Source organism: Thunnus maccoyii, chromosome 15, assembly GCF_910596095.1.
Source record: "Thunnus maccoyii chromosome 15, fThuMac1.1, whole genome shotgun sequence".
Taxonomy (NCBI): domain Eukaryota; kingdom Metazoa; phylum Chordata; class Actinopteri; order Scombriformes; family Scombridae; genus Thunnus; species Thunnus maccoyii.
The window spans coordinates 7,131,591-7,145,306 of record NC_056547.1 but is presented as its reverse complement, the minus strand read 5'-3'; the positions used below and the strand labels follow the sequence as shown (position 1 = coordinate 7,145,306).

General features: G+C 38.6%; 1 protein-coding gene across 2 annotated transcripts in view; it reads right to left on the bottom strand.

Annotated features, from left to right (window-relative positions):
- The window catches only part of LOC121912894, a 28,394-nt gene extending 18,197 nt beyond the window's left edge, over nucleotides 1-10,197 (bottom strand). The window contains exons 1-7 of one of the 2 annotated variants that reach the window (XM_042435425.1): nucleotides 10,019-10,197; nucleotides 4,085-4,146; nucleotides 3,682-3,702; nucleotides 3,244-3,516; nucleotides 2,394-2,481; nucleotides 1,939-2,168; nucleotides 612-899 (exon numbers count right to left, since the gene is read on the bottom strand). In XM_042435425.1, coding sequence (XP_042291359.1) covers nucleotides 612-899; nucleotides 1,939-2,168; nucleotides 2,394-2,481; nucleotides 3,244-3,516; nucleotides 3,682-3,702; nucleotides 4,085-4,130 — 946 coding nt within the window. In that variant the 5' untranslated portion in view covers nucleotides 4,131-4,146; nucleotides 10,019-10,197. Of the gene's footprint in view, nucleotides 1-611; nucleotides 900-1,938; nucleotides 2,169-2,393; nucleotides 2,482-3,243; nucleotides 3,517-3,681; nucleotides 3,703-4,084; nucleotides 4,147-8,861; nucleotides 9,314-10,018 lie in introns of those variants that run through there. The other variant, XM_042435427.1, reaches the window with a different exon arrangement.
- Between the last annotated feature and the right edge of the window lie 3,519 nt (nucleotides 10,198-13,716).

Here is a 13,716-nt window from a genome sequence, read left to right as displayed (position 1 = left end):
TGTTGTCTAGGTAAAGATAGAAAGGTAGATAAATGTATTAATCATAGTTTTTTTTGTCTGAATGCATTATTTCAATGCCTATATATGGTCTTTTTTCCTCTTTAGCTGTGCAGGTACAGGTAGAAAGTGATCTATGACACACTGTTACCATATCAGCTTCATTATCAATATTTATGACCATCTTTCACACAAAAGTTAAGTGACTAAGTTCACATAGCTCCATAAAAGAGGTAAGAGGTATCTCTTCCTGTGGGTAAAATCAACAGTAACTCATGTTTCTGACCTTTGTCCACTGATACTCTTACTTGCTTGAGAAAAGTTCTGAATATTTGCCCATATGCTTTAGTTACTGTACACAGAGAATGACTTTGAATTGCTTGACTCTGACTAGCATGATGCTATAGCAATGATGTAAACTCTTTCAATAAACATGATCAACAGTTGATTGGAGGCTCTTTCAGATACTCAAAGATAATATAAATGACAAAAAAGTCATAACAATTTATGTTTGTTCAGTAGAAGAAGTGATTTGTGTAGCCTAGGTAGGTTGCTAGGCTACAGATGTGAAAGATAATAGTCAATATCAGGTGGTATAGGCATGAGTCTCTTACCTTCTACCTCTATGTAGACATGAGCCACAGGAAACCCAGCCAGGTCTGATACTTTGAAGACACCCGTGTCAGCAACGTGGACCTTCTTCATGATGAGCTCGGACCCCTCCACTGTCAGCCTGCCCTCCAGCAGAGGGTCCAGTGGTGTCATCAGAACCCCCTGGTCTACGATGACCCGGTCCTGATTATCTGATTTGGGCCTGTAGACAACGTTGACATTGGAATGGTGCAGGTAGAGTTTAATCTTCAAGTTTTCTCCATGGGAGAGGTGCATGAAGATCTGGTGCTCTGTGAAGAACCAAATGGAGAAATATGTATGTGAATAGATAGCAATACACATTAGCTTGTCTGGAGAAATTTGTATGATTCCCTTTTTTTTTTTTTTTTAACCTTTTTCCATTTTGAAACCCTGACTCAGCTAATAGCTGAAGATGCTAGCAGTTAATTGTATAAACATCTAGAAAAATGCACACACAAATGAAATGCCATTTTGTACAGAAATTGATGTTCCCCTCAGGATGAATTTTAATAACTTTGGTGATCCCCTGACTTTTCATCTAGCACCATTATCAGGTCAAAAATCAGGTCAATGACCAAATACCTGCAAAACTACTTCCCATCTGCTTCAACTACACTTTGTGGTTAGCGCTAATTAGCTAAGTGAGCATGCTGACACACTAAACCAAGATGGTGAACATAGTCAACATTACCTGCTAAACATCAGCATGTTCTCATTGTGAGCATGTTAGCATTTTGATTTTACCATTAAGTTGGCTGGTTTTTCAACAGCTATACATACTTTTGACGTGGTAACCCGGCCTTCAGTCATGTTTCGAGCCAAGTGTTCTTTTTTAGCATAAGAAAGCCATTTAAATCTGTTTTTGATTTTTATCTATCTTATTCTTTAGTGCTGCAATGGCCTGATATCATTGCAGGCAACTTTAACTTCATTTTGAGTCGATAAAACAAAAACTTGTGACTTTTTTGGAGCTCAAGGCATTAGGTTTAGTATTTTTGCAAGACACAAGAGTGAAATAATGCAGACAATGCAATGTGAGAAGAAAATAGAAACTGCACAAAAACCCCAACAGAGGTTTACCATGAAGGCAATGTCATACTTAATGGGATATATATACATATAGGGTTATATCAAAGACCTGGCTCAGCAATTTAGACAAATGTATGCAAGTACCGTACGCACATCCACACTACACTTAAAATCAGATACATTCACACATAAAACCAGCATGTATGTCCAAACGGGACTGATGGATGGATCGATCAACTAAACCTGGGAGGATACAGCGAAGCACAAATCTCTCTTCACCTCTGATATTCAGACAGTTCCTCCTCCTGACTTTGCCCTCTCGGTCCAGCACTGTGAAGCTCCCCTCATCTGCCATCCTGACAGCGTGCAGTGTCACCCGTTTCTCTGAAACGCTAAGACGTCCCACATATTCCTCTGCTGTCACCGCCGTCTGGTTGTACAGCACCACGGCTGGAGGCTCTGTGGCATGCTGTATGTCAGACTGATTGGTCTGCTGGACGAGACTGGGCCTTAACGTGGTAAATAAAAGAATAGAATTGAATTGATATTATCCAAATTAAAATATAATCAATCAGTTCCAAACTAGCAACCCAATCAGTGATGTCTCAGCAGTTGTTTTGCCTTTAACTGCTGATTGAGAACACCTGTTGTGACATCGCTGATTGTGGTGTGGTTGATTACATATAACTGAATCACTTTTGATTCCTTGCTTGTCGCATTTTCGCCGAATGTACCTGAACTCCAGGGTGATCGGGCCTTCAACGTGGTTGAGGTGAATGTAGTAGGGGTCTCCATACTTGACCACCTGCTCCACAGCACAGTCTAATCATAAAAGAAGACGAAATAAAGGTAAAAGCAGGATCTTTGAGACAGAGGCTGTAACATTGTCTTGGTGTTTTGAAAATCATTGTGAACAAAACAGCTCTGTTCTTTATTGAGCAGAGTTCCCTCCAGACAAGTATTAAGACAAATAATATATTTGACACAATAATATATGTCTGACTTGTTCTTTTCACACAAAAAAAGTATAATTACTACTTCAAAATCCCTAAAATGCATCCTTACACCTTCTCCCTAATCTATGAATATGCAAATATTCAAATATTTCATTTCATTAGTTTAACTACTGGATACAAAATGTCTCCTACTTCACTGTAAAGTCCATTCAAGTGTATGTGCACTGTCTCCACATAACACTTGTGTAAGTTGAATACTAGACCAGAATTGGCTTCCAAACTAGTTGTAATGTCACATATGATGCTCATAGACCCGTCTCCAAAAAAATCTGATTTTCAATGAGCAAAGAAAAAAGAGATTATTGCCATTGTTCATATAGTACACTTAAAAAAAATCCCAAATTATGACAAAATAGATGTGTAATTCATTCCACAGTTGTGTTGGGAGACTGTACAGGATGTGTCGTGTGTCTCCATTGGCAACATCAACTTGTGCATCTTGTTTATCTCCCTCTGATCGTCAGAGATGTAATTCTATTCACCAACAAGCAACCAACAGCTCCGAGTCGGACTCCGAGTTGGGAAACACTTTCTAACACTCTCCCTACCTCTGGATAAGAATGCGTACCTCTAACAACGAGGATGAGGTGCTTCTCTGCGTTGGTGTTGTTGGTGTTCTTGATGATGTACATGCCCTCGTCCTCCTCCTGTACATCCTCCAGAACCAAGTGGCCCAGAGTATTGAGGCTGCCGCGTGGGTTCACCACTTGGCCCGCTTGTAGCAGAACCACGTTAGAGGACTTATTGATCCTGGATTTAAACACAACCTCTCCGACGTTGCCGGACGGGACGTCGATGTGAATGTCCTCACCGAAAAAGGCCGTCCTGTGTTCTTCTTTGACTGGAGGGACGATCCAAATGTTTTTAGGTTAAAAGAAAACCTTCGTCTTCCCAAATATCCCCTCTGATTTAAACCAGTGAACCTCTCATCACTGCATATAATCTATTAATTCTCGAAAAACATTCCTGGTCATGCATTACAATCCAAACAAGCATGCTATTTTACCTTTCAAAGATGCTGACACAACTGTGAAAGAAAAAAATAGAGAGGTTATTTTAAAATGCATCTTTTTTTAGTTGCCTACTGATATGTGCAAAGATCTCTAAATAAGCCACGGTTCCTTTGTTCTTACTGCAAAACCAAACAACTTTTGAAATGTAAATGCCCTACATAATGACAGCTAAAAATAGACCAGATGTAAATACAAGCTGACGACTCATAAGAAAAGAAAGGAAAGCAAATAAGCGCAAATTAAATAGATCACACGATAAGTTACGTTTCTTTGGTGTGGTTTTCATAGAATCTCTGCTGATCATTCAGTTGAAACAAATTCGGTTTTGTAGGAGGTCTGTTTCAGCCATTCATTTATCCAACCCAATCCCAAGTGACTGATTACGTTTGTGCTTACCAGTGCAGAACAGGGCGCTAAGCACTGCAGCGCTGATTACTTTCATCTTGAAGAGTTGGTCTCTGAAAAAAAGAAACCCACACACCAAATAAAGATGTTTTTATAGCATAATTAAGTTTCTAAAAAAAAAAAAAAAGAGAGATATCTGCCATGTCTTTATGGCACTCACATGAAGATATTATAATTCATTTGACATGAGAATCTTTATGTTTAAAAAAGTAGACATCATCATTAAAGGAATTTGGTTTAAGTGCTTATTTGTAAAACACCTCTGCGAGGTAAATGTATGCCAACTTCAATCTGGATCCTCAAGTCTAAGAGAAGTGTGCCCCCTCCTGCTCTGCACCAATAGCATTTCACAAATTAGCCCTTTCACAAGATAAGAAATAGCACTGCTTATGCTCCTTGACACAAACATCTACAGTGCTGCTATAAAGTAGAATATACTATTAGGCCAAGTTGTATAGATTAAGTGTCTTAGAGGGAGAGGGAAGCATCACTTTGTGCGTTGAGCCGAATAGCAGCTCTTCATGTCTCCTGCGGTGCGACGAGTGAATCGGCTCTCCGCTCACGACACATGACCACAAACCAGAGAGAGACATGAGGAAGGAAGAAGGGGGGAAGGATACTGCGCTGGACTAGATTAAGCGGTAGTAGCACAGATATAATGAGGTTAATTATATAAATTAAATTATAAGGATAATTAGATATATGGATAGAGGGAGAGACACGTAAAGAAACAACAAAAAAGAGAATTAGCAAAGAAAACAGCATTGCAAACAAACTTTTCAAAGGACGCCAAGGCCGGGACAAGTCAGACTCAAGTAGCTCTGAACTAAGTGAGAAGGACGTTCAGATCCCCAAAACAACAACAGGACCACAACAAATGACCACTTGCCACAAGAATGGCATCTGCATGTAAAATTTCTGTATTTTATGTTTTCCAGTAGTCATTTTCCAAGTAGATCATTTTTGCTTTTCTCTGCCACAGAAGTTAAAGGATAGGTTCACATTTTTTATGTTAATACAATACTCACATGCACATATGTGTTATGAGAGAGTCGCTAGTTGCTGTAATCATTCACCAAAGTCCTTTTCTGTTTAAAAACACATACTGAAGTTCAGAGTTTACCTGGACAGTGCCATGTAGGTTGTAGGTTTGTTGTTCAGACAAAGCTCTGGTAATAAATATACATGATTGCCTTATTGGCTAATTGTAACAGCTGAAGCGTCATATTAGCTTTGGCGTATTAGCATTGTGAATTTTGTCCCCCATCTCTAACAGTGTAGTCATTATTAGGTAGGTGTCAGTTCAAGGCCAGTATGGAGATCAGGAGTGAACATATTGAACTCTTTCAACTTACAAAAGGCATATGAGTTTTTTTATGGACCTGAAAAAAAAAATCTCAAAATATCCTTTAAATAACTGCCAGTGGGTGTGTGAAAATAATAGCAGATGCTACGTTCTCTACTCACCCATCTGTTCTCTCTTAACATTGACAGGATCCATATTCTTCTACAGCACAACTCCACTGCATCGAAACTGCACCCACAATTAGGCTGACACATAGTGAACGACAAGCAATCCAAGTCATTTCCGACCTCACCGCATTCTCAACAACAACAGCGCTAATGGGATGGCTAACATTACTTCAAGAAACCAACAAGTTGAGCAATTAAGGAAGGGAAGAAATGCTAAAGGGGTGATGGAGTAATGTAGATCTGCAGACTTACTGACCATCATAGGCCTGTAACAAGACCACAAGATCACTTTGAGCTTAGTATATGTTGTATTACAGATTCCCAGTTTGCAAAAAGTTAGAAAGTGTGAAGCTTGTTTCAGAGTTCTGCACCATATTGGGAATTATGAGTAATTTTCCTGTTTGTATTGACTGCACCATTAAGGAATATAGCAAATCGCTGCATCTTTAGACCCTATGAAAGAGAACAATAAAAAGCCATCGAGTTTCTGCCAGCTTCCTCAGATGAGGGATCAGAGCGCTATTCAAAAGAAAAAAAAAGAAAAGAAAAGAAGAAAGCCCATCTACTTTCCCTTCGCACGTCAACAAATGTAAAGTGACTTCAAAATGACGACCTAGCATTAAAGTGGGCAGAAAAATTGCTCAAGAGGCTCTTAGTCCTTTAGCCGAACACAGTAATCATAGCATATTTTCTAATCGGTGCCCTATGAAGCAAGATGAATGGTCACACTTTAATGTTCTACAGAGCCATTAGCTTATTGCACGTGTGAGCGCTTGTGCCGGCGTGCTGCGAGGGCACAAATCACAGGTTTGATTCATGGATGGAGAGAACTATACATCTGGCGAGAAAATGAAAGGTCGCTGTCGATTATATAAAGGTCATACCGTGTGTCATTCTCAAGGCGCGCACACGCACGCACATACATTCAAGAACTGACACATGAAAAATGTTTCCGATGACGTGCAGTCAAACGCAACACAAAGCGCTGGAAGAAGGCTAAATAAGGCCAACTAGAGGCCTTTTCTCGCCCACTAGACGGATGACTCCTTGAAACCTCACAGCCCAAAAAGAAAAATCCTGCTGTGATAATGGAGGCCACTATGAATAAAACACAAAAACATTCTCAGAGACACATTTCTCAGACATATTTCAGACACAACCGGTTTGAGTTTGATGTATTTTGCCAGGCATTTATAGACATTATACAAGCTGCCTCAGGAGGGGGACGCTGTAATTAAAAGGTGAATTTTTATAAAGGCATCAGCTAAAGCATTAGCTAAAGAACCTGAGACACAGACGTAACCGCTGTTCTTTAGCTGAAGGCGAGCTGTCCGTTTTAAAAGTCAGGCTCTCTATGGGGTCGCCGCTCTCCTGTCTCCCTTTGTGACCAATTAGATCAATCGAACAGCATGAGGCGCGGCATTTACTGTTGTGCGTGTGACACATCCAGCAGCCTCCTCGCGGTGAGAGGCACGGAGGGTTACATCTTTCAGGGTGATCTCATCAGCCTGACATCCATCCTGACTGACAGACTTAAGAGCCTTTTTTTTTTCCCCCCTTCATCTCTCCCACACAAGTCGAGCAGGCGGTAGCATCACGCCTTCATCCTCCTCTAGTTACAGTATTGTCTCTCTGTCTCATCTTTCTGCTTCTCTCTTTCTCTTCCTTCCTGACTCTTCTTTTATCTCTTCTGAAACACTTCTGCCTCAAAATGCATTCTCTTCTGTTTTTCTCCACAATACTCTTTAATTATCCTTAACTGATACATTTAAGGTCAGTCAGAGTGATTCAGTGGTTTGATGATATCCTGGACCACTGCAGCTCTCTCTACTATTGCTGCTTATTTCATTTAAAGTATAAGTGTCCTTTAATGTTAAAAAATTTTGTTGCAGTCTCTCCCATGTGCCTACATATCCAAGATACTCAATACTAGCACCTTCAATCAAAAGATACCGACATGAGTGCAACCTTAAAAGTGGGTCCCTTCTCTGGACTGGCTTGCCCCCAGCACTTTCCTCTTCTACATCCCCCACCCACCCCCACTCCCCTTCCTCCTCCTCCTCCTCCTCCTCACCCTGTACGCATCCAATAAAGCCAGGAGCAGCTGCTGGTGCAGCTAAGGGTGTGTCATGAATGGGGGTTGTCCCGTTACAGGGATTTCCAAGATGGAAGGATGGAGGACATAAGAGGGAGAGAATGAATGAAGAATGAAAGAGAGGTTGTGGTTAGATATAATCACCACAGTCAGACGCTCTTATGCTTGAGTCTGTGCATAATATCATTCATTTTTATGTCTGTGAATAAAGCCTTTCATCTCTCTCTCTCTCTCTATCTCTCTCTCTCTGTCTCTTGTGCTATTTTGTTTCCTCACAGATCACAGAGGAAGCCTCCAATCTGCAGGTTTAGCTGAAGATGAAGCAAAGATATGCAGCTGTTTCAGAACAAATGATATATCAGATGATAATTCCTCCATCTAACATCATAGTTTGGTGACTCATATGTTTTTCTTTTTATTTGACATCAGATTATCAGGAGGACTGTCCTCTCATTCCTCGTCGTAGTCATTCACACGACACACTGTAAATGACTCTTCAATGTGACAAACACTTAGTCAGCGGCTCTAATATGTGCAGTAGTCCCCAAGTGCATTGCGTAACTGGGATGGTCTAGAAAATACCTCTAGATTCAGACGGGTATATTCCGCACACAGGACATGATAATGCACCACAGTCTGGGGCAACAGACGCACAATTATTAGTGCACCATGTTTTAAAAACCACTTGGTGATTCGTGTACACGCATCAGAGTGAGATTAATGTGTTAATCTTAACTGAGTCCAAGACAGCAGAAGATTTACGAGAGAATTTACAGAATGAACGTCAAATTGGCAGAAGAAATGAGGCCATTCGGTGCACAGATACCTGATTAAATAATGTCTCGTCTAAGCAAACGCTTGGATTCCTGCCTGAATACTCTGAATCTTATCGTTTCCCCCCAGGCAACAACAGAAAGTTTAGCCGTTCTGTAACATGTCTGGGAACCGTTAATTGTTTTGTTCTTGTGTGAAGATGCCTGTAATTACTGCCATGCTGCGCGGCTCCGCTGCGTTGCTGTTGGTTACACGCCCTAAATCAGCCGTTTCTGTCGTACGGGACCGCTCAATACAAGCAAATACTCAAAACAGAGAAGGAAAAACTGCATAATTTAACCCATTACATCCCTGGTATAACGAAGTACTGCCAAAAAAAAGAGCAATAGTTGTGATATGTAATCATAATTGGATGATGGTAATTACCTTTGTCAAGCCTTGAAGCCGAAAATCACTGGACAGGGAGGGGCTCAGGAGTGATGGTTTTCTGGATATCGCCTCTTTTTTTTTTCTTCTCTATTTCATAAATTTAGTCCAGCCCCTCACCCCCAACCCCCGACAACAACAGACTTCAATGGGATCGGGAGTTGATGGAGAGCTTCGGTTGATGTCGGGTTTGTGGACCAATAGAGATCGGCGATACTCGGGAAGCATCGGTAAACTCCGTCATATCTGGCTCGGAGCCACAAAGCAGCCTCTCCGCAGTTTAACCTCAGGTGACCGTTACACATGCACGATTTCTCAAACCTGATGTCCACTCATCTGCTCAAAAAAGGCCGCATGGGGATTCCTCCTCCAGCTTTTCACTCTTAAACGCTACGTTTGTGATGTTAAAAGACGAGTTCACAATTTTAAGTCTTAAAACAACAAACGAGCATTGAAACATGTTTTTCTTGCTGTGATGATTCCTCCTGTTCATACTGACCATTAGAAGAACCCTTCATAATGCACTTACAATGTAAGTGATGGAGGACAGTCCTCCTTCTGTGCAAAAATGTATTTAAATGTTTATCTGAAGCTAATATGAAGCTTCAGTCGTTCAAATGAGCCAAATCAAGTAGATATCCTTCAACATTGGTCTTTTTAGGGTCAAAGTTCCTCTTTTTGTTACTATACTTCCACCGCAGCTCACAAAAAACATAGAGGGATTAAAAAGACTCTAAATGTGGCAGGGATCCACTTGATATGACTAATTTAGACTGCTAATATAAGCTTATATAAGCTTTATAAGCTTGTTTCAATGTTGATTTTGGCTCCTGACTGTTGTTTAAACACAGACTTGAAAAATTGTGAACTTGTCCTTTGATCTAAAAGTTATTTCATCATAAGTTCTGAGTTGTTGGCTACTTCTTTTTTTCTTTAGCAGGGAAAGTCTTTTTTTGCATCAGTACGATCTAAAGTAGCACTAAATTAACATATACATCATGTTTGTAGCCATTAAATGTATATTCAAGACCCTTTTTAATACCAGTCAGCTGACAACATTAAAAAGTCAGCCGGAGAAGGAGTTTTCTACAAAATAAACGAGCTAACGTTAATTAGCTACCACGCCTAGCTAATGCTACAGTTGCATCAACACTCACCGAAAATGAAAATCTTCTTAGTGTAGTTTGTATATGTTGCACCCTTAAAACGGACGAGGCCTTCTGTCCATTTTCTTGTGACAACTTTTATTTAAGGCTGGGTTCAGTTACAAAGAATGTTCAAAACAAAACTTCCGGCCTACAACGACTGTCTTTTTTGTCAAGCTACAACACACACATGCTTGTTTTCCCAGAACTTCGTCTGAACTTCATCCCAAAACGTAGTCTTAAAGGGGCAGCGCTCCAACAAATGCAACCTCCTCTAATGACAAAATATGACACCATTATAGCCATGTGATGTCTAATATATTAACAGAAATTCCAATGTAAACATAAATTCAAAACAACCTTTTGTCAGTTGTATTTTTTTCTAGGATGCAACATATACAAGGCCACATTGTTTCAAAAATAATTTCGAGGTAAATCTCCTACTCTTATCACCTTAAACCACCTGTAAACAATTAACATTAAGTTCCATGCATAGGCAGTTCAGTCGATCCATACTGTAACGTAGTAATTGCTAGTACTGAACAATCTAAAATAAATAATTTATTAAAGTTTGTACAAGTTTGTTAGCTACCTTTGTCCAAGGGGTTTTAATCTTCTGACCCGTCCTTCTCCCTTTGTAGCGTTACTGTCGCTGTCCAGGGTCCTGATTTCCTTCTCTCCGCCCCTGCTGCTGCCGCTGCCGCTGTCCGTGGTGCTGAATGACCAGCCTTCACCCCATCCGCTCCCGTGATGCGGGCGCTATCTGAGCTCATGATTCACAATTTCATTTCAATATAATGAGTGTTATTTATGTACTTACTGCAATTATGGACCCCCACCCCTCCCCCCCAACACACACATACACTCACACCACTGATATAATACACTCACTTGCAGATCCTTTTTCAGTTTTAATTCCATTTAATGAGTCGTATAGACCTAATTACGTAGACTTGACATAAAATGACTGAGACTCTCTATCAAAGTACGTTAGTGTTACACGGTGTGTGTGTGTGTGTGTGTGTGTGTGTGTGTGTGTGTGTGTGCGCGCGCGCGCGCGCGCGTGCGTATGGGAGAGAGGGAGAGAGAAAGAGAGAGAGAGAGAGAGAGAGAGAGAGAGAGAGAGAGAGAGAGAGAGGGAGATGCAAAGTTCAAACTGGGGACAGGTGGATAAGCCAATAAACCACACTGTAAAAAAAAAAAAATCATACAAAAAAATGGTAAAAGGCAGCAAAAGTTGCCAAATACTTACCGTCAAATAACAGTGAAAAACCTTTAGTTATTCTACAAAGATTTATTTTAAAAATACGGTTATTTACTTTGGACATTGTCTGCATTTTTACTGTCCAACCATTGTAAAATAAAAATAAAATCTCATTGTAAGACATTGCTAGAATGTTAAACAAATGTATAAATCTGCACAAAAAATGAAAAAGATTGCAGAACTACCTTAAAATTACCTAATTTAAATGAGGACTCTTGTTTTCATACAGTAATCTTTGGTAAATTCATAGGATTATCCAATCCATCCACAAGAACTCCCCATCAAAGAATAGATTTCTGGATGTAAAACACAGAAAAACCCTCTTTTAACACCCATTAACAGTATCTTGAGAGCTTTGGGCTTTTATTTTATGTGATTATCCAATCTATTTACAGTAAATCCCTGGTAAACGTTGGTTTTATACTGTACAAAAAAATAAGATCATGTGATAATAGTTTACAAAAACATAACTTTACATTAACATTATTTGACAGTAATTACAAGCAACTATCCAATGCATTTATAGGCTTTTCCCATTAATGTATGGGGTTTATTTCATATAAACATTATTTGATAGTATTTAAAAGCAACTATCCAATATATCTACAGACATTTCACATTAATGTATGGGGTTCTGAATGTACAAAAACCAGAAGGTCTATGTAAAAGTACCTTTATGTCAACTTCTTTTACACTGAATAAACATATACATTTTTCAACTGACATTTTACAATATTGTGCAATCCATGCAATGCAGATCCCCATTTGAGATGTATGAGATTTCAAGATGTTTAATAACCAGAATGTATCATAAAATTACCTTTTACTGCTTGCTTTACAAAGTAATTCACTATTTTTACAGTGTTATCCTTAAAGTTTCAGAATTAATAAACCAATGAACAGCTATATTGAATTATAACGTGGGTCTGAAGCTGATCAACCCAATAAGAGCTCAAACAGAATACTTAACTAGAATGTATTTATTTTTTCCTCATTCAGATTACTTCAACAGACATCAATGGAAGCAAAAACAGTTTTGTACATTGTGTCAGTACAATGTCCCATCCCATCCCATGCTCTAAGATGGTTCAAAATGTTAGTGAACATGAACAAATCTCTCCCAAATCCAACAATTATTTTGCTAAAATTCAAATTTGTGATGTCATCTAATAACATCTGGAGCTTTTCCAAAAACAATGAATTGAGAAAAATGTTATAGATGACACTGAGAACACCCAGCGTGATGTTCTGAGTATACGGTAGGGTTGGGCTGATGGGCGATGCCATCGTCCATCGCCAATGACTGACAGTCATCAACCACTGAGCTTCTACCATCGTAACATCGTGATGAACTCGAACAATATAAACACTTTTCACAAGTGGCGTACTTAAAGACTTTTACCCTAAAGAGCAAAATGTACAACATACTACTCAAAGTAGATGGGGACTTAATTATAACTTAATGGTGTCTCAAAATCATACAGTCAAGTGCATGAAAGTGTATTTCAGTATATTTGTAATTTCACTAATTATATATAATCAATAGGTTAAGTACATTGTTAGTATGTTCAGCATGCTTTAAACTTTTTGGGGGGCAGGGGGTATAGGTAAATATTAAATGAGAATTTAACTTAAGTATACGATAACTTTTAAAATTACTTTTTGTACCATAAAATTAGGGTTGACTATATTTCTACATGATAACCTCATATGGTTATGAGTCATATTTTGGTCTTTTAATTTATTTTCTGATTAATTTATATAATAAATATGATACAGATGAACCCTCCACCCAACTAACTTGTTTTTCAGAAATTGATCTTTTTCAATAACGCAAGTGGAAATCTTTGACATACAATAGTTTTTTGTTTCCTAAATAATTTTATTTATGTGGGATACAGAGTATACTTACATACAGTCCATTACTGTATGCTTTACACAGTTACTCTTCCATTTTTAAGCTTTGCCTGTAGGATTACCTCCCACACAATAAGAACAAAGAAAAGTGGACAGATCAGTAAATTAGAAAAAGGAAAAGGTAATAGAATAATTTTTTGAGTAAAAAAAACATTTTTTACATTAACTTTAAAGTTTTGCTGTAAAAAAACAGAAAGTTGCCCTAATTTTACGTTCAGTAATAGGATGTGTATTTTTTTTGTATTTTTACATAGAATTCAATGTAATTTAACATTCAAGACCATTAAGTAATTCAATAATCTTGTTTAAAAAAAAAACTATAATATTCCATTATATTCATTTACAGATTACAGCCTTTATTTTATGGTGAATATTTTTAATAAAAGTAATTTACTGTGTTTCTATGGCATTTACACTTAATGTAGAAAAAACAAAAAAACTGTAAAATAGTACAATAAAAAAAAATTTTACAGTGTAGAATCGTATGCGTGCATCTGAGCATATATCAGGATAAGAGATACAAGGATAA